Genomic DNA, 27,024 nt, shown 5'->3' on the forward strand with positions numbered 1-27,024 from the left:
CCGAAGACCATTTGTACTTAAGTAGGACGGCTAACAATGTTATGTGCGCTGGCAGCGTTGACCCGGTGGCAGCGAGTGACGAACTCTTCACCGTCACATTCAGACCTTCAGCTGACGGCGTGACGCACAGGCCGTTTGTCGTGATTGAACCTTGCACCGCAGCGTAGTGAAGCTAACGACTCATCATCCCAGCATCGTGCCGGCACTAAACCAATCCTGGGGGGAGTAGGAAAAATAACTCCCATCTCTCTTCCTGGCTGCATAAAAGGCTCAACTAATCAAATTAGCCTTGATTAAACCAGATTAGATGCCATTTGTTTGCTAACCGGGCAACAGTTCTGCATCTCAGTGGGACAGAATAATTCATTTGTGCTCTAGAGTAAAGACCTAGAGGTGAGACACTCATAGACTTTAAGTCAAACAAAATACTTTCATAAATGTGAAGATGAGTCTTCCGACGTCTCCAGATGTGTTTAGTGCAAGAATCACTGTAAGCTCCGTTTCCTTGGATACGGTGGTGTAGGACATCTGTATCCATGGCCCATGGGAGCCCCTGCTGGCCAACACCACCGTTTGAAACAAACACATTCAAGACTGTCTCCCCGAGGCCAAGGAAAATGGATATTGATCTGGAGCCATGACTAAATGGATTAAATTACAGAGCAGTGTAGCAGGGGCACCTCTTGCAGGGAGGAGGACCGGCGGTAGATCATAGATGGAGGGAGAGAGACAAAAGGGAGGAGGAAAGGCAGAGATACGAGGTATTGAAAAAGTCCAACTAAAATCTTTGCCTTGCAAACGGCTCGCTCTCATTCTTTGGATCAATAGTCCATCCTGCAGCGCCGTGCGTTCATCCCCCAGCATGCACTGCTCCCGAGCATCCTCCCGGTCTTCACGCAGTCACGGGCCAATTGGCTTCAGAGGAATCGCCAGTCGGGGGATTATCATTTTTCATTCAACCAAGGCTGTTGAGTGTTAAGAATGCCAAATGCATGCTGGGAGCAATGGACGATGCATCATCAGGAGCACACCCCCCAAAACGATCCATCAGAGAAGCACAGATCCGGGCGGATCTAGCCGGTTGTCAATCGCAGTCAAGGGGGGGGGGGGGGGGGGGGGGGCGCCTGTGAGCCTCTGAGTGTTGATATTCGGGACATTAATGCGTTCACTCGTCTGACAGGAATATCAAGGAGGTGAGCACGACGTGCACTGTTACAAGAGAATGAGTCAAGTCAATTTCAAGGAAACAAATTTCTTCAACTAGAATGGGTCTCGGTAGAGCACGTTCCTCCACCGAGACCCAACAGTCGACTTCAATTCAGTCAGACCGCACCGAACTCTGCCCTCATAGAAATCAGTCACGGAAATATGACATTTTTCATCAGAGTGATTCCCTGGGACATTGGTGAAATAGCACAAAAAAAGCCCTTTCTTGCAATATTGATAAAAGTTGTAAGAAATGTTCTTTTTCAAGATCAACCCTCAATTTTTTTGGTCTCGACCCGTGTCCCATCCTTCCACCAAGTTTCCATGAAACCTGTGTGTAACCGTGCTGACAAACAAACCACCAAACAAATCCTGCTTTCAGGCAAGCACTGAACTCTGGACACTCTCCTGATCTATTGACTGCAAATGTCCAGACAATCTCCAAAACTTTTCCTGCCAGCCTTTTGAGTAAAAACTCTGGAGAATGTCCGAGTGAGGCCCTGTGAGAATACAGCAGGATAATCTCCAGATCAGTCATTGTGAGCAAGTGGGTCATTGATGCGGTTCTAACACGTAAAAAAAGAAAAAAGAAAACCAATATCTCAGGATTCAAAATGTGTCAATGACAAAGAAAATGAGATTCAAGAGCTTTAGGGGATAAGGGCAGAAGGTGAAGTCGATAAACTGATGATTTCCACTTCAATACCTGCATATATAATCTTTTATATATTTTAATATAGATATGTTTATGTCTAAATAAATGTTACTTTGTATAAATATTAGGAAAAGTGAGTAAATAAGAAGTAAATAGTGAGTAAATATATATTGTTTTTTATTGTTTTTCTTATGTGTGGTGTATTTATTGTGTTTTTATGTTTCTATGTTTATTGTATGCACCAATAATCAGAGCAAATTCCAGGTAGGTGCAAACCTATACTTTGCAATAAATAGCTTCTGATTCTGATTCTGATATCTGCCCATCCAGATACCACCATCATATTATAGACCCAGAATTATATACAGCTCACTTCAGCTCTACAGCGACACAGTTTTCTGACTTTAACTTGGTTTGGATTATTTTGTTTTTGATCAGAGAGGAAAGCTTGTGATTCACCTGAGACACATGTACGATTCCGTACAAGAAAAAGAACTTTAAGGCCTTTAGATGTTTAGATTCTGATCCTGCATGCAGATCCATCAGGGACGCGTCTGATCATGTCCCCAACTTATTCTGCAGCATGAAACAACGACCCCAAAACATGCAGCCCTGAGTCTTAAAGAACTGTCTTCAGTGCTGAGAACAGATGGCTGCACGGCCCCACAGAGCCCTGTACTCAACATCGTGGTGTCAGTCTGGGATTACATGAAGAGACAGACGACACCGAAACAGACGAAATCCACAGAGTTCTCCGAGAAACTTGGAACAACATGAAAAGCTGTGCACAAGTGAACGGAGGATAATTGGCGTTTCCAAGGTAAAGGGAGGTCACACAGTCTATTGATCTGATTTTAATACTTTATTTTGAGTTCTCGCCCTCATTTAACTTTAACTCACATGAGAAAAATAATGAAGAAACACTGAGAATCTCACATCCGTACATGTTGGCAGATATTTGCTGATAAGATATAAATAGACAGTAACTAAAGATGGATGACGCATCTCCACTTCCTCCCACAATCCAGAAATGAAGCTAAAATATCCCAGATACAAAACCTTGCAGCAATGACGTCCTTTGGAGCCACAGTCTGTGTAGTTCAACCAATCAGGAGTCAGTCTCAGCTGTCAATCATGAGGTGTCACTATGTTTTTTAGCATCAAATAACAAATTAAAACCAAACTTACCAGAAACGTGAACACTTCAACATAAGTCAGTATTATAAGAACTACTTAACATAACAGATGCCATCTATGAGAAAAATGTATTTGATGTGTACTTTTTAGTTGGACCCTTGTCCCATCAACTAACCTGGAGGAGAGGAGCAGGATTAATGACCTCTATGAAGCCAGCAGGTGACAATCGAAAAACTTTGGCCTCACTTTTATTGTATCGGCCATCTTTAAATACAGTGTGTGTAGTCTATGTCGTAAAAAAAACATTTAAAAGTAAAGACATTAATAGATTTTTATAAAATAGATTGTGAAGTTTTATAGTGAGTAAGACTTTTGTTACGTGAACATTGAGTGAACTTTAAAACCTGGTCTTCCCTCATTATTCAAGTGAAAAACACAAGTTCATAATGTAATGTAATGTAAAAGTTCACAAAACAACCTGACACTGAAATCCCTGATAAATAGTCAAACTTATCTGGTCCCATCCACTTCTATTGAAAGAACCTTATTACTTGGTTTGTTGGTTGTTCCTTTTCCTTGAATTCAATGTTTATCCTCAAAAAATAGAACGTCTGTGTTTTTAAAGTGAAGATCATAGTAATAACAACATCAGAAGAAAGTGGTTGTCTCCAAAAGGTCGCTTCTCTCGATACAGTTGGAAATCTGTTTTCCCTCCCATGACCTTAATCCCCCCCCCCCACACACACTCCACTCCACTCCGTTCCCCTCGGGGCAGCGCTCCACGTCACAGGGAGATTGAATATTCATAAAGACTCCTGAGTTCCTACGACACTCTGGTATCTGCCCAACATGTGCATAAAATGTGCATTAAGAGGCTGTTATTCTGGTCCCGGTGCAGAGAGGAGGTTTATAGGACAGTTAATGGAGAGCGGCCATCAGATTCCCTGTAATGCACCAAAGTCTCTCTGAAGATTACAATTTACAACATGCATGACTGACAGATACCTAGAGTTGATCTGATGTGGTGCACGGCGCTGCAGCTCTTTCCCTCCGGTCTGCAACGATATAAATCAGCAAACACGGCATGAAGCATATGGCTGCTGCACCCAACAAGTTTGTTGTTTTTCTTATACATGGCCTAGAAATTTCTTAAACCATAAAGCCACAAAAATGTCCTCTGGGGGTGTGAGATACAAAGACATTTGACCGTGCATGGAAGCACATAAGCACACATTATTCCACTGTCCTGGGTTGTAATTTGCAGAGCAGCGTGACTCTCTAGCGCCATCTGTTGAGATGTTTTCATAATCATAGAGGCAGATGTTTGAGGTGGATGCAGAAGTTTATAATCCAGCTCCAGGAGAGAAACAGTTAATTATTGCAAGGCACCGTGAACACAAATGTCAGTTGAGATAACAATTCACCATCAGCCACAGATTCTTACGTAACAGCTGTAATTCCTCACATCACGCCTGACCGAATGAGCTAATGAGGGTCCGGTCAACCCCCTCATTTGCAGAGTGAAACAATATTTTCCCACATCCATCTGTTTTATCCGCCTGTAACGCCCCGGCTGCAGTGAGGAGGGGATGCTGAGAGGCTCCAGCCTGTCCAGATCACTAGGCTGTCACCGGGAGAACGTGCTCCACAAACACATTCACACCTTTAAGCCGGCAGAACATGTCAGATTCACTTAGGAAGACGCCAAGTGGCAGCGGGGGGGTTCACACAGAGGCATTTTTAACTGTCCAGTCAGTGATGACCTCAAATCACCTAAATTTAGGAAGCTTGAATTCACCAACTCCGATTACAAGGCAGGAATAGACAATTCCTTTTGTATAAATACTTTAAATATTGATACACCTCAAATTATAAATGTTGACTATACAAATAATTGAGTTTGATGAATAATCAGCTGAATATTATCTCATTATCTCCTCTTAGTTTTGCTACACTTGAGGACATTCTACACGATTAAGGTAACAGTAAGTTTTGTGGCGTCAAATAACTTCAAATACAACGACTCCATTGTTCAACCAAGTTTAGTGGAAATACATTTGGTAGTTTTTGCGTAATCCTGCTGGAAAACATTATATACAAAGAAAAATACGCAGGTTTGAAATCACTGATTTATTTCTCGATGCAATGAAATATAACACAAACATGTAAAAACCTAAAACAAAGCAAAAAGACAAATAAAAATTGTATCAAAAACGCAGCGTAGCAGAGTGACAGGAGGTCGTTTGGTCTTGATACTAACACGGGGGACGATGTTTTATTAAAGTACATTTTTAAAAAGGGGGTCTGGAATTATTTCTCTAATGAGGTGAATATTAATAAATACCACGATTCAAGCAGAAAAATAAAGTAATTATACAAAAAACGAATAATTACTTCAGGGACTTCAGCTCCGAAGGCTGGAGAAAATGGACATTTGAGAAAATTAAAAAGTCGTCTCGACAAAAAACCCAAATGTTAAACCAAGTGTCCTCGCTAGGCCGTGCGTCTGTTTGTGGAAACAAAGAACGGAGCAGATCCACTCGCTCTTATCTGTCTGGGCGCATCATGCCCGGCCTGACTGGCATCATCATCGGTCGGGGGTGACCCATCATGTGAGGTGGTCCTGGCATCATCTGCATGGGTCCTCCCATCGGCGGCCTCATGCCTCCTGGAAGTGACAAGGAGAAATCACATCTCTTAATTAGATCAGAAGTGTGAAATGCATTACAATTTTATTTAGTGTGATAGTAAATTAAGCACAAGGAAATATCTTCGTCTAGTTGCGTTCCATTTGATTAACCACAATTTACAGTGACTTACCTTGATTATGGATTAATGTGTCAATTGTTTAGTAAAAGTTTATTATATTGTTTATAGAATAAAATCTTAGGGAATGGTCAAAAGAGCCAACAACAGTACAACATTTAATTTACCTCCTCAGTATTAGTTAAATTTTTTCAAAAAAGAAATAAAAACTGAGCATCAAGTACTAGAAGTTAGGTTTATGAAGGGATTACTTATGAAATTGTTTTTGCAATTATTTCATAATGCTGTAGTATTTCTCTCATGAAACCAAATGTATCAGAAGTCACCACTTCAGCACCTGATTATACATTTTTCATGAGGCAATTCTAAATGTTTCTCAGAGGAAGAAGAAGCTTGTCTTACTTGGTCCTCCAGGCATCATCCCGTGTGGTGGAGGCCCCATCATGGGCATCATAGGAGGACCTCCCATAGGGGGCGTGGGCAGCATGCCTGGGCGTGGAGGGCCGCCTGTATAACAAAGCAACAAATATTAGCGCTCAGTCTATGCTCAGACAATGAAGTAAGTACCTAATTAGATCAGATTCACATGTGATCTTATTGTGATCCCAGTGAAGTGCATTTTGAATTGTCCTCTCCGACCTTGTGAATGTAGCCGTTGTGATATTGGCTGAGACTCAGGCTCAATACACAAGTTGTGTACGACTCTGCAAATTAAACCAGGGCCCTGCTTCCCCCCCGTGACAAAGCAAGTGTCAATGTTTACAACTTGGATGAGAGGATGAAGCAGAACCCTCCTTCTGGTCATAAAAATGAAAAGTAAAGACAATGAAAGAGAATCCGTGAAACAGCGATCAGGTAATTGTGTGTTCATTTCTCTCTCTGTGTTTGATGTCAGCAAATAATTTAAGACCCGTTGCAACAGATCATTTCTGAGGCGTTTTCAGCTGCTCCAACAAATCAAAACAAAATAAACCTCAGGCTCAAAGTTACAGAGCAGAGCTGTAAGTGGTTGGCAAGCTAAACAAAGACAGACCCAAGAGACACACTGCCCAGCTTGATTAAAGAGACGCTAACGTTACCGTTTTGTCTTTATTTGTGTAAAGTGTAAACTTAATTTCAATGGAATGGAATCACGAAATACAGTGTTATTAAAAGTTATGTTCCACAACCCAGACTCGTCAGGTTTTACTTTGCAACCAGGCTGTAGAATGAAAATAGTTTCCATTATATCCAGTGGTTTGAAAGCTTAATTCAATTTGAATTTATGAGTATGAATTAAACTAATAGGTCCTGTTCTACAGTAAATTAAATTAATTCAGAAGAGAATAGGCCGACTCACCTGGAGGAGGAGGACCACCAGGAAACGGCGTGGGAGGAATCTTTCCTTGTTGAAACGCAGCCGCTGTCAGAAAGAAAATAAAAAACAAAACATTAAACAAATTAATTTCATGTACAACACACAATTTTCAAAGTGCTCATCTGCTCGTTAAGATTTAAATTCTCACTGTTTGGTGCTCAAACAACACATTGTGAAGATGGGGTCTTTAATGAGGTCAAAAATAACTGCAGACTGTCCACTACAATATTGAGTTGCTATATTCACATCACTGATTAGAAGAAACTGTTTTTAGCATGATGTAAAAGTGTGTGGGTTTTTAAAGTATTTACACATAAGAAAAAGTCTGATAGAGATGAAGGGAGCAGAAATGACACTTGAAATGGAGGAGTTATATGAGAATATGTGACTTTAAGTCCTTATTTTTGAGGATTTAAGTCTGTAAAACACCACATCGTACAACACTGGACAACACTTTTCTCCAGCATCAAACTGGTTTTGCAGCTATTCCGTGGATTAGTGGTTTGTAATCTCAGAGGGCACCCCCCCCCCCCCCCCCAAATAAAACAGTATGCTTAGCATACTGCTAAAGCATCGAGCTTGGATATCCCACACACATGCATAAGTATGGCTGGAGTGGGTTGTGAAACAGGATTTACTCCAATATGAAATTTAGTGATACATCTAAACATAGCACAAAATATGGAAAAGGGCAGCATGATGAGCCGTGCTTAGAGGAGGTGTGCGAACAGGACTACAGGAAACCACTGTAATATGCGTTACTGCCACTAGAGGTCACTTTCATATTAAGATTGTCTTGCAGCACCCATGTAGCCTGGGTGCCAGACGAACTTAGCCCCGCCCACAACATTTGAGTTCGGGAAGTTCGGTCTGGCATTGCTCCGTTGGGGAGAAAAAAAGGAATACATGAGACAAAAAAGACACATGTTGGGACGCTGTTGCAGTTAATGTTGGAGCAACAAGGAAGTGTATGCTTGAAAAAAACGATTAACAGCCGTTTTGACTCCTCGCTGGCCTCCTGCAGAGCCATGACAGCAGAGCTCTGGAAGCACAGCGTGCGGATCAGCAGCTCCGTGGATTTCTGGTAGCGACGGATCTCTCTCAGAGCCTCGGTACCGGGCCGGTCGCGGTGGGGCTTCTTAACGCCGGCGGCGGTCTGGGCTCTCACGAGCAGCCCTGGTCTCCAGCTGCTTCCTGGGGGCTTTGCCTCCGGTGGATATACGAGCGGCATTAGCAGCATTTCCATTGATTTATTTAGAGAGTGAATAAACTTGTGAAACAGACAACTGACAACAACTATGCCTCGCTTGATATACGTCACATATTACGTTGCTCTGATTGGTTGTAGGTCTATCCAATTGAGCGAAGAGAAATTTCTTTTCCTGGTTCGGTTGAAACACGCCCCATAAATCACAGCCCAATGGAGCAGTATCAGACTCATATTCTGACTAGAATTATGAGTCTGACAACGTCAGGCTAGCAGCCATGAGCTCAGTATCCCAAATGACCGATCATGAAATCTCATGTAAAAGGCCCTAAAGATTTCCTCCATTTTAGGCATCGGGTTATTTAGAATATTTTCCCCTACAGATGTCCTGAAGGACAGATATATATTCTGGATGAAGATTCACTCAGATAACAGAGACAATAGTTTGCTTACTCGTTTTATCGATCAGACTCTGAGCCTGCTCCTCCATCCACTTCTGGTAATAATCTTTGACATTTTCTTTGTGTTTTCGGCCGCTGCAGTGGGTTTTCCTCACCGATGGCTGGAGGGGAAACGGAAAACAAATTAATGGCTTTTTAAAACCGCAGGAGAACAGTGCAAAGTGAATTATGCTTTTTAGACAATTTCATTTGGAACACAGAAACCCAACTTACCGAATCATGTGTGAGGTAGGTGTCACAGTAATCACAATAAAACCTGTGGAGAGTTAAAAATAAGAATGAGATTCTGATTTAATTCATATTCAGATTAAATATGCCTTAAAAACATAATTTTTTAAAACCCATTCAATCCTGGCTTGGTGAAATGATTAGTAAAACTAGTAAAACACTTTCTTAAAAATAAGATGCATGTATTGCACAAAATGTTCTGCAAGACAATTCATGGCTTTGTTTTTAGAAAAGCAAAAAGACAATCTTGCAAGAATTTGGAGTTCATTTTAGATGTATGAAGATTTCCTAACCTTTCTATGTTCCCTACTTTCACATTATCAGAAAATTAGTTTTGAAAAGTGCTAATCGATTTGTTCAGTGTAAAAATCCTAACTACTATTTTATTACTTTCCCAGTTACTTATTTTATTGTGATGCTGCAGCTGCTTGGAATATGAGTTTGAGAATCAACGTGACGACCACAGCTACAACATTCATCTAGGAGCAAAGTTAAAGATGTGGTCGTTTGTTTCTTACTTCATCTTTAATGGTCAGTAGTTCATTAATAAGTCATCTGCATATCAGTTTCTCCATTCATCGATAAAACGACAAAGATTGTTTTTTATTTCTCCCCGAGGCCCATATCTTCAAATGCCATATATGGCAGACAAAGAAATAAATTCCAATGTGAGATGTTAATTAATTTTCTGTTTATGGACTATGTGTTGCAGCTCTAGTTCAAATAATGTTAAACTAGCGTCACACTGAAAATGGTGTTTCTTTGTCAAGAAGAACAGACAAGCACAAGCTGCATTTCAGCCAAAACCATGTGAAGTACCTGAAACCAGTTCAGAGAAGACTAATGGGACTGTATGGTACTATTTAGACCAGGGCGGCTGTGGCTGAGGGGTAGAGTGGTCGTCCTCCAACCTGAAGGTCGGCGGTTCGATCCCCAGTCTGAACCATCTGCATGCCGAAGTGTCCTTGGGCAAGATGCTGAACCCTCAATAGCCCCCCATAGAATAACAAAGTGCTGCAAGTAGATGCACTGTATGAATGTGTGTGTGAATGGGTGAATGTGAAACTGTACTGTAAAGCGCTTTGAGTGGTCTTCATCAGACTAGAAAAGCGCTATATAAATACAAATCCAAATCCATTTACCATTTAATGCATATAGAATATCTACAGTTTGGGAGTTACTGTCTCATGTACTGTAGATATAAGATGTAAATTGTAAATAGCAAAGAGGTTGTTTGAAGTTGAACTTTATGAATGCATATAACGAGATGGCTGAGAAAAACCATGCAACCCTTTGATACAGAAAACAACAAGGAATGTGTCTATTAAGGTTAAAGTATAATTATGATCATCTGATGTATTTGTCTTTATAAGTAATGGTGGAGAACTGGAGTGATTCCATAACCGTGAGTCAGTTTGCTGTTTATTAAGAACACACTAATGCAGCCCAGTACAACTTTCCTGCAAGAAAAATAAACCTTTCCTATGTTTAAAATGTTTTGTTTTTGTTGAAACTGTTGAGGATGAGTTGATTCAACTATATGGTCACTTCAGAAGTTGTAGTTTGTAGTTTACTGACGTGTGATTCTACTATTTTGTTCTCTCCATTAATTTATCAGTTCAACGTCATCACAACGTAAACGCGTTGAAATCACATGGTTGAATCAAAGCCTCTTAAACAGTATGACTTATATATATGTATGTATGTGTGTATAAGCTTAATTGTAGAGCTGTGTTATGTCTTTAACCGAGTTTACCTAATCAAACGACCAGCTGAACCGGGTGTAGTTGCTGGAAGATGAATGAAGACGGTGTGATGGACTCGGAAAACTCCCGAACATGCGACTAGATCTACATTAATCTTCGGTTGATTTCTCATCTACACGAGTGTTGATTCTCTATAAGCGAGTCTGGTAAATAACAGGCGATGTAGATTAAATGTTTGAGGAGTAAAACGAGAGTGAATCTCCCGGTGCTGGAGGTTGTTGGTTCACTGGTGAATCGAGGTTCGCTCCAGCACATAGACGCAGCCCGAACAAAGCAAGACACACACGGGTCTGTTTGGTTAGTTTATACAATCTCTTTCCTCCAGATTCTCTATTTAACAGATTAACTAACACTCGTTAACATTACCAGAGAGTTTGAACCACAGGTTGATGACACAGAAGTAGAATAATGTGTGTACTTACTTCGGCATGTTTCAGAATAAGATCCGTCGAGAGCGCGGCGCCGGTGTGTTACGGTTAAATGTTCCGGTCGGATATGAGACCTCCAAATACTCCGTTCCGCCTGGAAGTCTTGTAAGCTTGATTACAGCGTGTGACCTAAATGTTTGGGACAAACAAAAATAAATTTAGATTTACAAAAAAGATTTCAACAGCAAAAAACTATAATTGTTCAATTAAAGACAGTGTTTGAAAGTTTATCACGTAGGACACGAGCAGCAGAAGTTGCTCTCCAGTTGTTTTCTCCCCCCTGAAGTAGCACACATACTCTTACACACGAATATATATATATATATATATATTCTTATGATTAAAATCTGTACTGTCTCATTCATAGAATTTGTTTTAAATGGGCCAATATAAAGTGGATTCAGCAAGTCCAATTATTTAATGTACAATTTAAAACCAATTTATCTTATAAACAGATAGTATATAATAGTAATGATTGTTACAATATCTATTATCAATCTATCGTAGACATGCTATATGAATACAAAGTCACAAAAGGACCAACAGTGATGTAAAATGATATCAAAAAGATACAAAATGACCATAAAGAGATGAAAAATATCAGCAAAATGACCCAAGAGATGCCAAATAAATGCAAAATTACACAAAATGTTAACAGGGGGATACAAACGACTACAAAATAAACAACATGACTGCTACATGCCCGCAAAAGTGTCGAAGTGACTACAAGAAGACACAAGATGACCACAAAGACCTGACAAATGAATAGAAAACCTTACTGATTTACCATAGAGAGACGTTGAACATGCAAAATAACCAAGGAAGTCAAGAGGACGTGCAGGACCCAGAAAATGAGCACACAGAGATGCCAGATAACTACAAAAAAGACAATAAATGAGGATACAAGGATGCAAAATATCCACAGGGAGATGCTACATGGCTAAAAAAGATGCACTAGGACCAATGAGATGAAAAATGACGACATAAGAACACAAAATGACCTCAGAGACATGAAGGGTGACCTTACTGATTTAAAATAAGGAAATGTTGAACATGCAAAACAACCAAGGAAACCCAGAAAATGAGCACATAGATGCCAGATGACTACAAAAAAGATAATAAATGAGGTTTCAATGATGCAAAATAGCCACAGAGAGATGCTACATGGCTACAAAATGCAATATGACCAATGAGATAAAAAGGGACGACATAAGGACACAAGATGACCACAACGACATGACAAATTAATACAAAACCTTACTGAATTACCATAGAGAGATGTTGAACAAGCAAAATAACCAAGGAAGAGGCAAGAGGACCTACAGGACCCAAAAAAAGGATGCCAGATGACTACAAAAAAGATAATCAATGAGGATAGAGGATGCAAAATATACACAGGGAGATGCTACACAATATGAAATATGACCAATGAGATGAAAAATGACACATAAGGACACAAAATGACCTCAGAGACATGAAGGGTGACCTTACTGAACTACCATAAAGAGATGTTGAACATGCAAAACAACAAAGGAAATCCAGAACATGAGCACATAGAGATGCCAGATGACTACAAAAAAGATAATGAATGAGGATTCAAGGATGAAAAATATCCACAGAGAGATGCTACATGGCTAAACAAGATGCACTATGACCAATGAGATAAAAAGGGACGACATAAGGACACAAGATGACCACAAAGACATGACAAATTAATACAAAACCTTACTGAATTACCATAAAGATATGTTGAACATGCTAAACAACCAAGGAAACCAAGAAAATGAGCACATGTAGATGACAGATGACTACAAAAAAGATAATAAATTAGGTTTCAATTATGCAAAATGTCCACACATCTTTCTAAAAAAAGATGCAATATGACCAATGAGATAAAAAGGGACGACATAAGGACACAAGATGACCACAGAGACATGACAAATTAATACAAAACCTTCGTGAATTACCATAGAGAGATGTTGAACAAGCAAAATAACCAGGGAAGAGGCAAGAGAACCTGCAGGACCCAGAACATGAGCACATAGAGATGCCAGATTACTACAAAAAAGATAATAAATGAGGATTCATGGGTGCAAAATGAGATGCTATATGGCTACACAATATGCCCTATGACCAAAGAGATGAAAAATTACGACAAAATGACCTCAGGAACATTAAAAAGATGCAGCATGGCAACACACACGTCTCCAGCAGCCTGAAGCCCAGCTGCAGACGAACCAGCCCTCGGTGTTTCTACACGTCGGTGACGTCATCTACTATGTTTCCTGCACAAATACAATCATCACTCATGAAACCTGCCCAGACTGAGGCTGGATCGGCTCGGCTCGGCTCTAATTGACGAGCCAATGAGAAGCGGGCTTGCAAATAGCAACAGATGACGTGTACGCCAACCGTGTGATTGGCGGAGGGTGACGGCGTCAGATCCCCCCCCCCCCTGCTGGTGCCATGCGCACTGGTCCTTGTTGTTGTGGAGCTGGCTGTGATGGCCGGACGAGGCCTCGGACCGATCTGAGAGAGGAGGCTTCATCCTTCCGCCAGCCTCACGTCCTCCTCACCTTCCCTCCCCCGGCCTGGTGCTACCTCCTCCCCGCCCCCCCCCCCCTGCACCCGGGGATCCCCGCCCGCCGCCCCCCCATGGAGGGCAGCACGGACATGGACGTGGACGCGGAGCTCATGCAGAAGTTTAGCTGCCTGGGCACCACGGACAAGGACGTGCTCATCTCCGAGTTCCAGAGGCTGCTGGGCTTCCAGCTCAACCCAGCCGGATGCGCCTTTTTCCTGGACATGACGAACTGGTGAGTCCGGGGCTCGCGGGGGCCCCCCGGGGGTCGTTTAATTAGCTCGTTAGCATCAGGTAAGCATGCGTGTTAATGCTAACAAGCAACAAATAACAATGGAGGCGGGCACACGAGTGGAGGAGCCAGGGAGGAGACATGACAGGGAGCTGCTCGTCGCTTCGTAGCTACACGGAAGTGGAAGTTTGTTTTGAGGGAGCTAGCTCACCAGCTCGCAGGCTAATGGACCCTCGGTGTAGATTAGCAGCCATGTTACATAACAGTGGTGGGAGCCAGTTTAAACCCCAGTGGGAGACTCGACTCCCTCCCAGTGGCTCCGCTGACGTAACCAGTCGTGATCGGCGGCTATCAGCTGCTGGACAACAAGTGGGCACTGTGGTCCGATCAGCCGGTAACCAGCTGATCGATACCCGTGATCGATCAGCCGATAACCAGCTGATCGATACCCGTGATCGCATCCGATTCAAAGGGAGACATACACTCAAACACCAATCTCACCGTAGTTCAGTTTGTTCTTTTGGAGATGACATCATCTGGCATCAGCTTTTGTTGATTCTGGAAATCACTGTCAATCAATCAATTAATCAACATTACCAATGGCTTTGATGTTTAGCCTTTGATGCAACTGCTGCAGAGAGGTGTGATGTTGTAATGTACGTTTGTGATTAACTCAATGATGGAGAATTGGAGTATTTCCATAATCGTGCACAAACAGTACATCTGAAATATTAGTTTAAAAACAACGCAGCCTTTACCTCAACATCCAGGGTCCGTTTATAGTTTATTCAGTGGGTACACAGGTAAAAGTATTACAGTCTAGCAGAGCTTCTCTGCAATAAATGTCACCTTTATAATGGTTAAATGTTTAGTTTTGGTCGGAGCTGCTGCAGAGAGTTGTACATTCGACCTTGTGGTTATTTTAGAAGATGTAGTTTGTGGTTTACTGACACTCTCCGTTCACGTCAGTGAGGGTTTAAAGCAGAATTGGGAGTTTCCTCAATATTTTTTTTGTCTCATGGTTGTATTCAGCTGCTTTCACACCAAATTTCCCTGAAAATTTCCGGAGTGGCTGTATGTGAGAACGCAAATGTAAAACCCAGAGATGTGAACTAGCACCACATCATGTCAAGCATTATTATTTTGTTAATATGAGCTAACTGCAACTACTAGCTCTCCGATTGACCTTGGCTGAACCGAGATCTGGACAATTTTCTGCGATTTTCCGTATGTGAGAAGGCAAACGTACAAATCCGTTGCTCCTGACAGGATCTTTCCTCCCTGGGAAAATGTCTGAAAAATGTCAGATTGCGCCCCACATGACAAGACAGTAGGAAAATGTCTGGAGTATTCACACAGCGACCAAGTGGGCGTGTTGATGGTGTTTCAAACATGCGTCAGATGTGAATCTCAATATGAAAAAATAAGAATACAAATATCTCAGGATTAAAAAAAATAGTTGCCGTACACATTGGAGAGATGACGTTCAAGCGCTTTTGGTTTTAAAGTGAGAGGCCAGTGTCAATGTATTGAAAACCAAAACCTGGAGTTTTCCAGTGTAATTTTTACCTCATGTCCTGCCTCCTACACACTCTACCCAAGGTCTCACCTGAACCTACAGGATATTTTCCTGTTTATGTGAATGCATCTGAGACAGACACTCTCCTACTGCTTTCTACATATGTAGCAATGTCCGGACCCAATTTTCCGGATATTTCTAGTAGTTAACGTCTGAAATTGGCTTCAGTTTGACCATTGATGCATCTTTTATTGATCTGCAAACGATTGACTTGAGTGTCATTCATAAACCAAATAAATATTTAATCCAATCCTTTTTCACGCAGCCAATTCCATCTCATTGACGTGTACAACTGAGTGCAGCTCTGTCAATGCCCTCAGGGAGAGCCTGACCTAAAGTGTGCACTCCTTGGACTTTAGAGGAACCATGCACCCATTGGTTTTCAGATGTGATTGAACAACACTGAGCTCAAACTAGTTTCGCTGCTGAAAGGTCAAGATGTTCTGGCTTTAGATGCATCTCTGTTTTGTCTAATCTTTTGTTAATAGGGCTTACGCGTGTCCACCCACTTTGTGAAGCTTCCTTGGAAATATCTGGCATTTGCTTTATGAAACAGTATCACTGCTCTTGATCCCTGAAGAAAATGATTTAAAATGGTCCTAATAGTTTCCCACAGCCCACGAGACTCACAAAATACTACATGGCCATATAATACATTTATTTAATATTATAATTATATTCTTGGGTGTACTTTTGACTGTCATATTTGATTATGCTGTTCAGTAGTGTGAGGAAACCGATCAGAAAGACGACATCAGCTGTGCAGAGCAGAGTTCATTCCCCTGACTTAGCAAGTTTCCGGTCAAAGTGACCAGGATTACTTTGGTAAAGTCAACTCTTGATAACACGTTTTCCCCTTTCTGTTCACACAGGAACCTCCAGGCTGCTATCGGTGCATATTATGACTTTGAAAGTCCCAATGTCAACACACCATCCATGTCCTTTGTCGAAGATGTGACAATTGGAGAAGGAGAGTCTGTTCCTCCAGATACACCGTTCACAAAGACCTGGAGGATACAGAACACTGGTATGGATTATATTACATGCACACTCTCTATCTCTGTGCACTGTAGTGTCGTATCAACAGTGACGCGGTGTTGTTGTCGAGTTGTGTTTTAATTGCACCTATCTCTCTGTGTGGGACAGGTGCAGAGGCCTGGCCGCCTGGTGTTTGTCTCAAGTACATTGGTGGGGATCAGTTTGGGCACGTAAACACAGTCATGGTGAAGTCTCTAGACCCCCAGGAAATATCAGATGTTAGTGTGCAGATGCGAAGTCCCACAACTCCTGGCATGTACCAGGGTCAGTGGAGGATGTGTACAGCCACCGGGTTATTCTATGGAGGTAAGAAATCAGCAATGATTTGTTTAATTTATAATCAACTACTTTATATGGACTGGGATTCCCTTTTACTTTCCTTCTTCTATTCATTTCTGAAAACATTTTATTACAATTTCAAGAAAATTCCTCTGAGGCCAATGTGAAGTACCAAAACGTATTATTTTGTGTAACTAACTAAACCCAAAATATACAATATATCATCTTGTGTCCATCCTGTAGTAAGCCCATGCTGCTTGTCTCCACAGATGTAATCTGGGTGATCCTTAGCGTAGAAGTCGGAGGTCTCCTTGGCGTCACCCAGCAGCTGTCCTCCTTTGAGACCGAGTTCAACACCCAACCCCAGCGGAACGTGCAGGGAGACTTCAACCCCTTCGCTTCGCCGCAGAAGAACAAGCACGACGCCACGGACGACAGCTTCAGGGAACCCGGGGGGGTGTGGGAACGCACACAGGAGCCAATCCAGCAAGATCAAAACGGACTGTCTCATAATGCTGTAAATAGGACCTCAAATGGACTCCAAACCAATCTTTCTGTTGTGACTTATGGTCAGGTATGTATGCAACACATTTTAGATGTTATACTCCATGAAAATACTGTCCCATGGCAGTGGGACATGGCATGTTCCTATGGCAGCTTGCAAACTAAAATACAAGCTTCCATTCCCAGTATGTGTCTCCCCTGGCTGCTGTGATACATTGTGTGCTTCCTTTAGGGCTGACCCCGTACAATTGACTTTGACATTTTTGAAACAAAGTTTTGGCTTGGAGTAGAAAGAGCAAAACCAGAGAGCACTGACATGTACATGCCCAGTGTACGTCGATGTGTTAATTTAGAACCAGCGGTCGTCTGGATCATGACGTTTACATCAAGAGGCGACAAACTTCAACACCGAATGCTTAATTTTTGAAATCGAACATGTTTGGTAATGTTTTCAAACAGAAATGACTGAAATGTTTTAGTTTGGTCTGTTCCATCTGTTTCCTTTTCATTTCTGGACCAGTTGAAGCGTAAAAAAAAGATTGTTTAATGTTTCAAGTTTGAAGTTGCTCCTGTCACCAACAATGAAAAGCACTTGGACATGCATGTGCAACCACAAGAGGGGATGCTATGAAATTTGGTCCAGACAGTCATGGTCCCCCAGAAGATGAAGCTACAGGACTTTGGTGATACCTAACTTCATCCAGGGAAAATTTCTACTCATCTTACTATCTTTCTGTTTCATAAATTATGGCTCTCGAACAAATAGAATCCCTGGTAATCCATTACCATCTCTTTTTGGCTTTCACCAGTTTTCTTTTCTAAAGTGTAATTATCGTTTTAGTCAAATAATGCTGCTCGTGTGGTTATGGACTTAAACTCTCGTTAAAAACGTGCACTGGGACCAGCAGAAAAGTTTTGCCACTGTTCTTCTCTGCATTGCTTCTTTATATGGATATGCATCAGTCCTCAGTCAAGGTAAAGTCCTCTGTCACTGCACCGACCTGAATCAGTCAGGTTTGGCCACATTATTGTTATTCACTCCATGGTGGATAAACTGGTATGTTGAGAAGCACTTAACCTCCGTCAGCCAGTCAGGCCAGTCGGATAAATCATTCATTCTAAAGGACATTGACAGAGCTGCCTCCTTAAAGTAACAAAAGTTTGACACTGCCCAGAAACTGAGGAGCTGCTTTCAGACATGCACTGAACTCTGGGCATTGTATTAGGGAGAAAGCAAATGTCGGTCAGTTGCTCCGGACATTTTCTAGTGTCTGGAAAATCTGAAAAAGAGTTGTCACACACTTAGAAAATATGGACGAAGATTTTAACCTTGGAAAGACATTGATATTTGAGAGTTTTGGGCGTTTAGGGCCGATGTAGGTGTTATGGCTCTAGAAACAACCCCTCTCCTGAATGTTTCGGACATTTTCCTGTTGTTCTGAATGCGTCTGATCCTGAGAATCTTCCACTGCGTTCTTCATTTGAAAGTCACATTCGGGAAAAAAACGTCTAGAGTCTGGAGTACTGTACTGTAATAAAAAGCTTTTTAATTTATAAGCTAATACCTGTTTTTTTAATTTTTTCCAGGGTATTCACGGACCCTTTCCCTTTGGACAGAGCTAGAATAAAAGAAAGACCCCCCCTCTATGATGGATGATGAGCTGAACACCTTGGGAGTCCTTCATTTTAAGGAGTTGGAGGGGGTGGGGAGTGGACAGTTGTTTTATATTGACTCATGACAACCTTCTCCCCTGTCCATTGCCCTTTTCCACGGAAACACAAATTACAGTGAGGTGATGGATTGCATCTGCGACAGTGACACATCCCCACCTGACATCAACACCTGGATTCGCATGTGTGAATGCTTCATTTTATGCTAAAAAAACCTTCAAGATAGATACACACAACTATTTTTATTTACACTGTAAAACACAGCTCATTAAAGGGAAAATCAACCTTAAACAACCTACGTACAGTTCTGGTTCTCCCACGTCCCTTCAGGGTTCCTACACAGATCGGAACATGTTTGGGAAGTTGTTGGCGCACGGTACAAAACTTGATTTTGAGGCCTTTGTGGGAGAAGTGTGATCTTTTACTCACCACACGAGTGGTTTTTAATAGAAGTGTGTGTGTGTGTGTGAGAGTATTGCCGGTCTTCTCTCGACGACAGCCTTACACAAGTTTCACACACAGACCAGGGGATTAACGTGGGACGTTAAGCAGCTGGTGTGACAACGAGTCTGACCTCACACACCAGTCACATGGAAATGCCTGAGTTCAAGAAAGACCAAAACAGAAAAGCTCCAGATAAATCTATGTGCTTTTGAAGCATCTCCTTACAGTATATACATGTCCTACAAGCTGTCACATCATTGGACTGAAAATGGATGATTTGGCTGTGTGAAGGTAGTTTATGTGCCAGTATATCGATAAAATGTGGGTTTAATCACCTTGAGCGAGTAACTGACTTCATGGAAGAACAACTTAGATGCTGACTTGATCGCCATGGCAATGGTGAGCCTGACATGACGGGCATCAACAATCTGTTGTGTTGTGAACGAGTTGCTGCTGGAGTTTGACAACTGCAGGTCCAATAATCTGATTTAAGTTTACAGGGGTTTATTTTGTTTAATCAGTGTCTCAAAGGTTCAAATAAATTGTGATCTGGTCCAGAATGAGGTGATAAATTAGCACATTGTCAAACTTTGAGGTTGGAAGATTCTGCTCTTATGTTTCAAGTATTTTTGCAGTTTAATGGATGTCACCACCAATATCCGACTATGTATTTTATTTATGGCTCAGGAGTTACGGTTGTACCTGGTGTTCATCCTTAAACTAATAGCTCCTTCTGCAAAAATAATCTTTTACATTGTTCTGAAGAATTTATCACCAAAACATTTCACCATTTGCATTGAGCCACTCATCTCTGCGTGGTTATTATAGGTAAAAAAGAAATCCATACTCATCAATGTCAAAATGTCACAGCGCTCAGCCGCTAGTATTAGACATGACATTTGAAGCATGTAAAGACGAGGGCATATTCCTAAAAATCATTGCAGAGAAAATGTGGACGATCCCTGTGTAGGAACCCAATCTCTTCCAAAGATAAAGTCCTGACAACCGAGACACTAATCTGTGCTGTCATACAACAACTCAGTCTGCCGCTCCATTCAGACTGCATGAGACAGTGTGTGTGCGATTTTTTGTTTGTTTCGTTTTTTTAAGGGTGGGTTTTTTGCTTTAAATAGATGCTGAAGCGCAAAAGGATGCAAGCGAGTTTGAGCCTGTGAGATGTGAGAAAGCTAAAAAAAGCCATCCAAGTCCATTTTGCCTGGTGAGTGACTGTGTTTTCTGATGTCGACGGTATGTGTACTAGATGTGTGCGTGTGTGTGTGTGTGTGTGTGTGTGCATGTATGTTAAAGGTTTCTCTTTGGATTTAACTGACATTAAATGGTGTATACTACTTGGGCAAAGGAAGACGTGTCTATTCACACATACGTGGAAACTGAGAGAGCTTTACTAGGTGTGTACCTCTGAAGTATTTGAATTATTCTGCATCGTTTGGATGAACCGACTCACTTATTGCTGATGTTATTTATTTGCTGTCACGTTGTGCATTGTAGGTGCAAAAAAATAAATAAAATGTCCCATATACAGCCAGCAGGTGGTGCTAAAAATCAAACGACCAACTTGTCTGTGAGGTTTCTCGTTCATCCAGGGCGTGGGCATCCGGAGCCCTGTTCCTGACCGGGCATTGCAATGTGTCCTCACACGCCCCAGACACCCCCTCCGAATGTGGATTGAGTGTTTTCAGGATGCATGTGGGTTCAGTCAGACCTGTTGCTCATTGTGTAGCAGGTCAAGGGACGTCAGCTGAGTAGGAGGAAAGATGTTGGTCATAGTGATCAGATCTAAAGTTGGATTCAGGGGCATTCTGGTGCCCTTACTTGTGATCGGATCACTGAGGATGGATGTTGACAACAGGTCTGAACATGGTCCGAGACATATTGATTCAAAGGCAACTGGAACTGGTTGTGCAGACGTTTCACCGCTCAACAAAGCTGCTCTTTCATTTCTGACTTTAACAACAGTCATTAGAGCAATTGAAGTCCCCCTGAGGCCAAGTGGGAAAGGTTGTTAAATCTCCCCGGGAAGGGATGGAAGGAGACTACTGCAGGTCGGGGATTAAGTGATGTTCACCAACTCCTCTCTGCTTTGACGTTGATGGCCTCCTACCTTCCATGTTCAACTACCTGTCCTCCCATAGCCATTATAACTGCAGCTTCTTCACCTGAGGAGTTGACCCTCCATGCATTTCCCTGAGTATTGTGGCCTGTGCACTCCTCACTACATACTTGGTTATCTGAGTGTGCCATCTTCTATAGGCACCAGTTTATATGTTTTCATGTGTCAACACACGTGCACAGAAACTGGTCCATTCAAAATGACGATCATTTACATTTGGCCTCAGAGCTCAAAGGTCTTTAAGCATCTACAACCAGGTCCAGTTGCCCTTCGATTCAACTTTTCACGGGGGAATGACCCACATTTACTTGACATGCTGAGAACATTGAGAAGAAAAGGTGACAAGCTGTAGTTGGACTGTAGTAAGACAATTTTAATATGAAAATTAAGGGTTTGCATCAGCATTATAAGCACTGATGTTTTCTTATTGCTATTTGCACATAGCTCTCCACCACTAATGCTAATGAGGGAGAAGTGTTTGTTTTGGCTTATGGTTGGGACCTTTCCGAAAGTTTGATGAGTTCAAACATATTTCTTCATTATTTCCCAGCCATTGGCTCTTTTATTTAGGTTTGACTGTCCCACCAGAATTTTTAGTTCAGTTTTGCTGTATGTTGCTTATGTTAGACAAATAATCTCATGTATTTTGGCTTGAAAATAAAATTGAAGAAGTTGTCGATAGACTTAATAACTTTTTTATTTCCTGAAGGGATATTTCATTCAAACAAAATCACTTGTAATTTTTTTTAATGCATCTAAAGCTATCAAATTTTCTCCCAGTTGTAATTATGAACATCTAATTATAATTCTCTGTATTGAGAGTTCATTGCCTTTATGATCGTGTACACGTGTTTGTATAATTCACCAGCATTCTGTGTTGCATCTGTCTGTGACTGTGTTGAGTCGGCGGAGAGTCCCCCTCCCAAACAGCATACACTGTTCTGGATCGCTTCGTTGAGTCATGTCACTCTTTTTTTTGTGTGTGTTTGTGTGTGTGGGCTTTCCTCTTGTGATCTTGCTTGTGTGCATTTCTGTGTGCGTGTGGGTGTGAGAGAGAGAGAGATAGAGAGTGACGGATGGTGAGGAAATTTGAATATTGCTGGATTCATTCTCTAGTTTTAGTTAGTGACGATGTATGGACTTGAGAAGGGTGGCATGGAGAGCGGATAAGATGAAAGTTTACATAGTCCTGAAATAGCACATTTTATCTGAAGAGAAAATGTCAAAATAAAGCTTTTTTCCCCCTCTGTATCTATAATTAAGCATTTGTATGATTAAATTAACACTGAAACAATGACCAAGTTGTGTTTTCTGTAATACGAGCTGTGTTTACACCAGACTCTCCAAACATCATCAAATTGAAAAGCTTCAGTTTCAATAAAACCTGTGCAACCAGTTCTTTGAAAAGTAACAGATTGTCCCACTTTAAGACACCTGGAAATCAGAATCAGAATGCAGTGTTAGGCCAAGGTACAGTAACAAAGCTGTAGGGACGACAAAGAGGGCAATGCTGTTAGTCCACCAAGTTTTAATTTGTACTGTCGGTTATCTAAGGTCCACCTGACAGACTGACACACTCTTATGCGTATGGATATTCACAGCACTGATGATGAATCACTGACACGGTGATACCCAGACTTTACCTTTAGTATCACAATGAGGTTCACGTTTATGTGTTTGTGAACTTTCTTTCGTCTTCGGAAAGACAAATGGATTTTCCTGAATTCTAAACCATAACGACAAGTCAAGGCTAAAGATCTTAACAGCACATTTGCATTTGTTGCTTGTCTCCATTACAACCTATGAGATGACCTGAACTGTCAGTTTTCTCTGAGTCTAAGATGTGGATACAATCCAAACAAACAGTGTCAGGTATCATGCTGGTGGGAACCCAGTGGGTGTAGAACCATTTCCACAGAGTTGTTTGTAATACAACTGCATGACCAAACAAATAACTAATCAAAATATACCACTTTAACTGATTTAAAATGACGTTTTTTGTTAGTTTTACCTTTTTAAATTCAGGTCACTCATGAGGAAAAAACCTGCACGTGTGTGCATGTGCTGGATGCCTATGTGTCTGCAGTTGGAACGCACTGAGAGAACTATTCGAATGGGCCTTGTGCAGACATCGTGTGACAGTATAACTGAACAAATATTGACTCAGTGTAGATTCTGCAGAGCTCCTATCACATCAATGATCACTTAGAAATTGAGTAGGTTTGTTATAACTGCCCATCATCTCTGCCAAAGTCCAACAGACATTTGTAGTTCGAGTGTAAAAGTGAAGGATTGAAAAAGAAAGATGTCACAGACGGGACAATGTGGAAAAGTACGATCAACATTGATGAGGAGAAGCATTGTAGCGCTTTTATAACTAATTTTACTTCAATGACTTAAATGTGTTGAGAACATGAATGCATGTTTGGGTAAAGAAGTGACATGCTACATGTTTTTCATCCATTTGATTTCTCATTAAGAACTGGTTGCAGTGAGACTGGAGGGAAAAGGCTCGAGGCAAACTGAAATGTTTAATTTGAAAATCTCTTCCTCCGATGCTTATCTGAGGACATTCAAATGAGCCTCTCCATTCTGTTTTGCCCCCAGCAAAGCTCACCATGAACACCGCTCGCCAAATAGATGCAGCACGACACGGAGGAGACCGGTTCTGAAATCTTTGGCAGACAGGTGTGAGTGTTGTGTTCTGCCAGTTTCAGCTCAAGCTTTCGAACATGATCGTTATCTGCATTTTACTCCAGAAGAGAGGAATAATCTCCTGCATGGGTTTGATACACCTGCCGAGACAGACTTTGAAATACATCTTTTTGCCACAAAGCGCAGACGTCCCTCTCTCCTCTTCAGGTGTGTCCTGGAAATGGTAATAAAAGATTTATTCAAGTGATAAATGATTGTCCAATAAAAATTATCAATAAAAAATACAAATAAATGTATAATTTGATAGCTAAATGAGAAATAAGAGGCATTCGAATAAAAGAAAAAGTAAAAAGTTTGCATTAAATAGTTTGTATCTACAAAAAACAACATGAAAGAGTCAAGTGTATAATGTCAAAACACATTCATGGCTTAAAAAATACATAATGGATTTCACAAATGTATAATAAAAAAAAAAAAAGTAGTTTGAAAGAGCGTAAACAAATATTGAGTTTAATTGTGTCTGAAGTGTGAGTCTGAATTTGTCCCTATGTTTATTCATCAGAAGAATGTGCTTCTAATGCAGTTGCGTTTGCCATCTTAATCTTCTGATCTTCTGAGACATCCCTGTAAAAAGCGTTTCCCTCGTGTTGCTCGTCATTTACGACGCCTGCAGCATTTCCCAACCCCGACAAATAAAATCCTTAATCTAATCAATTTGAATGCTCCAAGGCAGCAGGAACTCTATCAACCAGATGGTGTATGAAAACACACATCTGCTTCCTGTCTCTGCCTCATGACCTCATGACACACTGCACAGTTTTTGCATTATACTGGATAAGGGATAAGGAAATTAATATTTGAACTTGAGTGGTGATTTTGATCAATAAAACCGTCTCCTCCGTGTCGTGCTGCATCTATTTGGCGAGTGGTGTTCACGGTGAGCTTTGCTGGGGGCAAAACAGAATGGAGAGGCTCATTTGAATGTCCTCAGATAAGCATCGGAGGAAGAGATTTTCAAATTAAACATTTCAGTTTGCCTCAGGCCTTTTCCTTCCAGTCTCACTGCAACCAGTTCTTAAAGGGCAATCAAATGGATGAAAAACATGTAGCATGTCACTTCTTTACCCAAACATGCATTCATTTTCTCCACACATGTAAGTCATTGAAGTAAAGCAGTACAAAAGAACTACAATGCTTCTCCTCATCAATGTTGATCGTACTTTTCCACACTGTCCCGTCTATGACACCTTTCTTTTTCATTCCTTCACTTTTACACCCGAACTGCAAATGTCTGTTGGACTTTGGCAGAGATGATGGGCAGTTAAAACAAACCTATTCAATTTCTAAGTGATCACTGATGTGATAGGAGCTCTGCAGAATCCACACTCAACTCGAGTCAATATTTGTTCAGTTACCCTGTCACACGATGTCTGCACAAGGCCCATTCCAATAGTTTCCTCAATGCGTCCCACCTGCAGACACATGGGAATCGAGCACAGAGTTTGTAACCTGAATTTAAAATGGTACAAATATCAAAGAACTTCATTTCAATTCAGTTTAAATGGTATATTTTGAGAATCACTTATTCATTTCACATTTTAGTGGAGCAAATGGATCAGTGCCTTCAGCGATTAACAGAATTATGCTAGCAAGGAAGTTAAGAGTTTTCCTTGGAAAACTGGCGTTAAGTGCGTTATTTGTTTGGTCATGCAGTTGTATTACAAACACCTCTGTGGAAATGGTTCTACACCCACTCGGTTCCTAACAGAAGTATACCTGTTTGGATGGTATCCAGATCTCAGACTTAGAGAAAACTGACAGTTCAGGTCATCACATGGGTTGTAATGGAGACAAGCAACAAATGCAAATGTGCTGTTAAGATCTTTAGCCTTGACTTGTCGTTATGGTTTAGAATTCAGGGAAATCCATTTGTCTTGCCAAAGACGAAAGAAAGTTCACAAACACACAAACGTGAACCTCATTGTGATACTCAAGGTAAAGTCTGGGTATCACCTATGTCAGGGATTCATTACATTACATTACATTTAATTTAGCTGACGCTTTTATCCAAAACGATTTACAATAAGTGCATTCAACCATGAGGGTACAAGCCCAGATCAACAAGAATCAAGAAAGTACAATTTCTTCAAGAAAGCCAAACTATAAAGTGCTATAAGTAAGTGCTGTTTAAGTGCTACTAAATTGTTTGTTTAAACTTTTATTCAAGGTATAGTGGGAAGAGGTGTGTTTTTAATTTGCAGGTAAGTAGAAAAGTAGTTCAGTCTTGTCAAGGTTAATTTTTAGGTGGTGTGAGGTCATCCACTGAGAGATGTCAGTCAGACGGGCAGAGATTCATGCTGCTTCCTGTGTTTCAGATTGGGGAAAAGAGAGGATTAGTTGGGTGTCATCAGTATAGCTATGGTAGGAAAAGCCATGTGAGTGAATGACAGAGCCGAGAGAGTTGGTGTACAGAGACAAGAGGAGAGGACCCAGGACGGAACCTTTAGGGATTCCAGTAGTGAGAGGACAAGGTTCAGACAGAGATCATCTCCAAGTTACACGATAAGTGCGTCCATTGAGATAGGAAGAGAGCAGGGAGAGAGCAGAGCCTGAGACACCCAGGGCCTGAAGGGAGGAAATAAGGATCTGGTGGTTCACTGTGTCAAATGCAGCAGAGAGGTCTAGAAGGTGAGGTTTGT

The 27,024-nt window shown here is 41.3% G+C and overlaps 2 protein-coding genes across 2 annotated transcripts; one reads left to right on the plus strand and one right to left on the minus strand.

Moving 5' to 3' along the window:
• Positions 1-5,113: 5,113 nt before the first annotated feature.
• On the minus strand, positions 5,114-11,340 carry snrpc (small nuclear ribonucleoprotein polypeptide C). The gene is made up of 6 exons (XM_061069061.1): positions 11,206-11,340; positions 9,003-9,045; positions 8,782-8,890; positions 7,104-7,166; positions 6,167-6,271; positions 5,114-5,666 (listed from the first exon to the last, which is right to left on the minus strand). The coding sequence occupies exons 1-6, from the start codon at positions 11,211-11,213 to the stop codon at positions 5,545-5,547; spliced, it is 450 nt and encodes a 149-aa protein (XP_060925044.1). The 5' UTR covers positions 11,214-11,340; the 3' UTR covers positions 5,114-5,544.
• Positions 11,341-13,844: 2,504 nt separating this feature from the next.
• Positions 13,845-22,967, plus strand: ilrun (inflammation and lipid regulator with UBA-like and NBR1-like domains). Its single transcript, XM_061069060.1, has 5 exons — positions 13,845-14,027; positions 16,476-16,630; positions 16,750-16,947; positions 17,190-17,494; positions 19,012-22,967. Exons 1-5 carry the CDS (start codon positions 13,867-13,869, stop codon positions 19,045-19,047), a joined length of 855 nt encoding a protein of 284 aa, XP_060925043.1. The 5' UTR covers positions 13,845-13,866; the 3' UTR covers positions 19,048-22,967.
• The last annotated feature ends 4,057 nt before the right edge of the window (positions 22,968-27,024 follow it).

This window comes from Limanda limanda, chromosome 4 (assembly GCF_963576545.1).
Source record: "Limanda limanda chromosome 4, fLimLim1.1, whole genome shotgun sequence".
Taxonomy (NCBI): Eukaryota; Metazoa; Chordata; class Actinopteri; order Pleuronectiformes; family Pleuronectidae; genus Limanda; species Limanda limanda.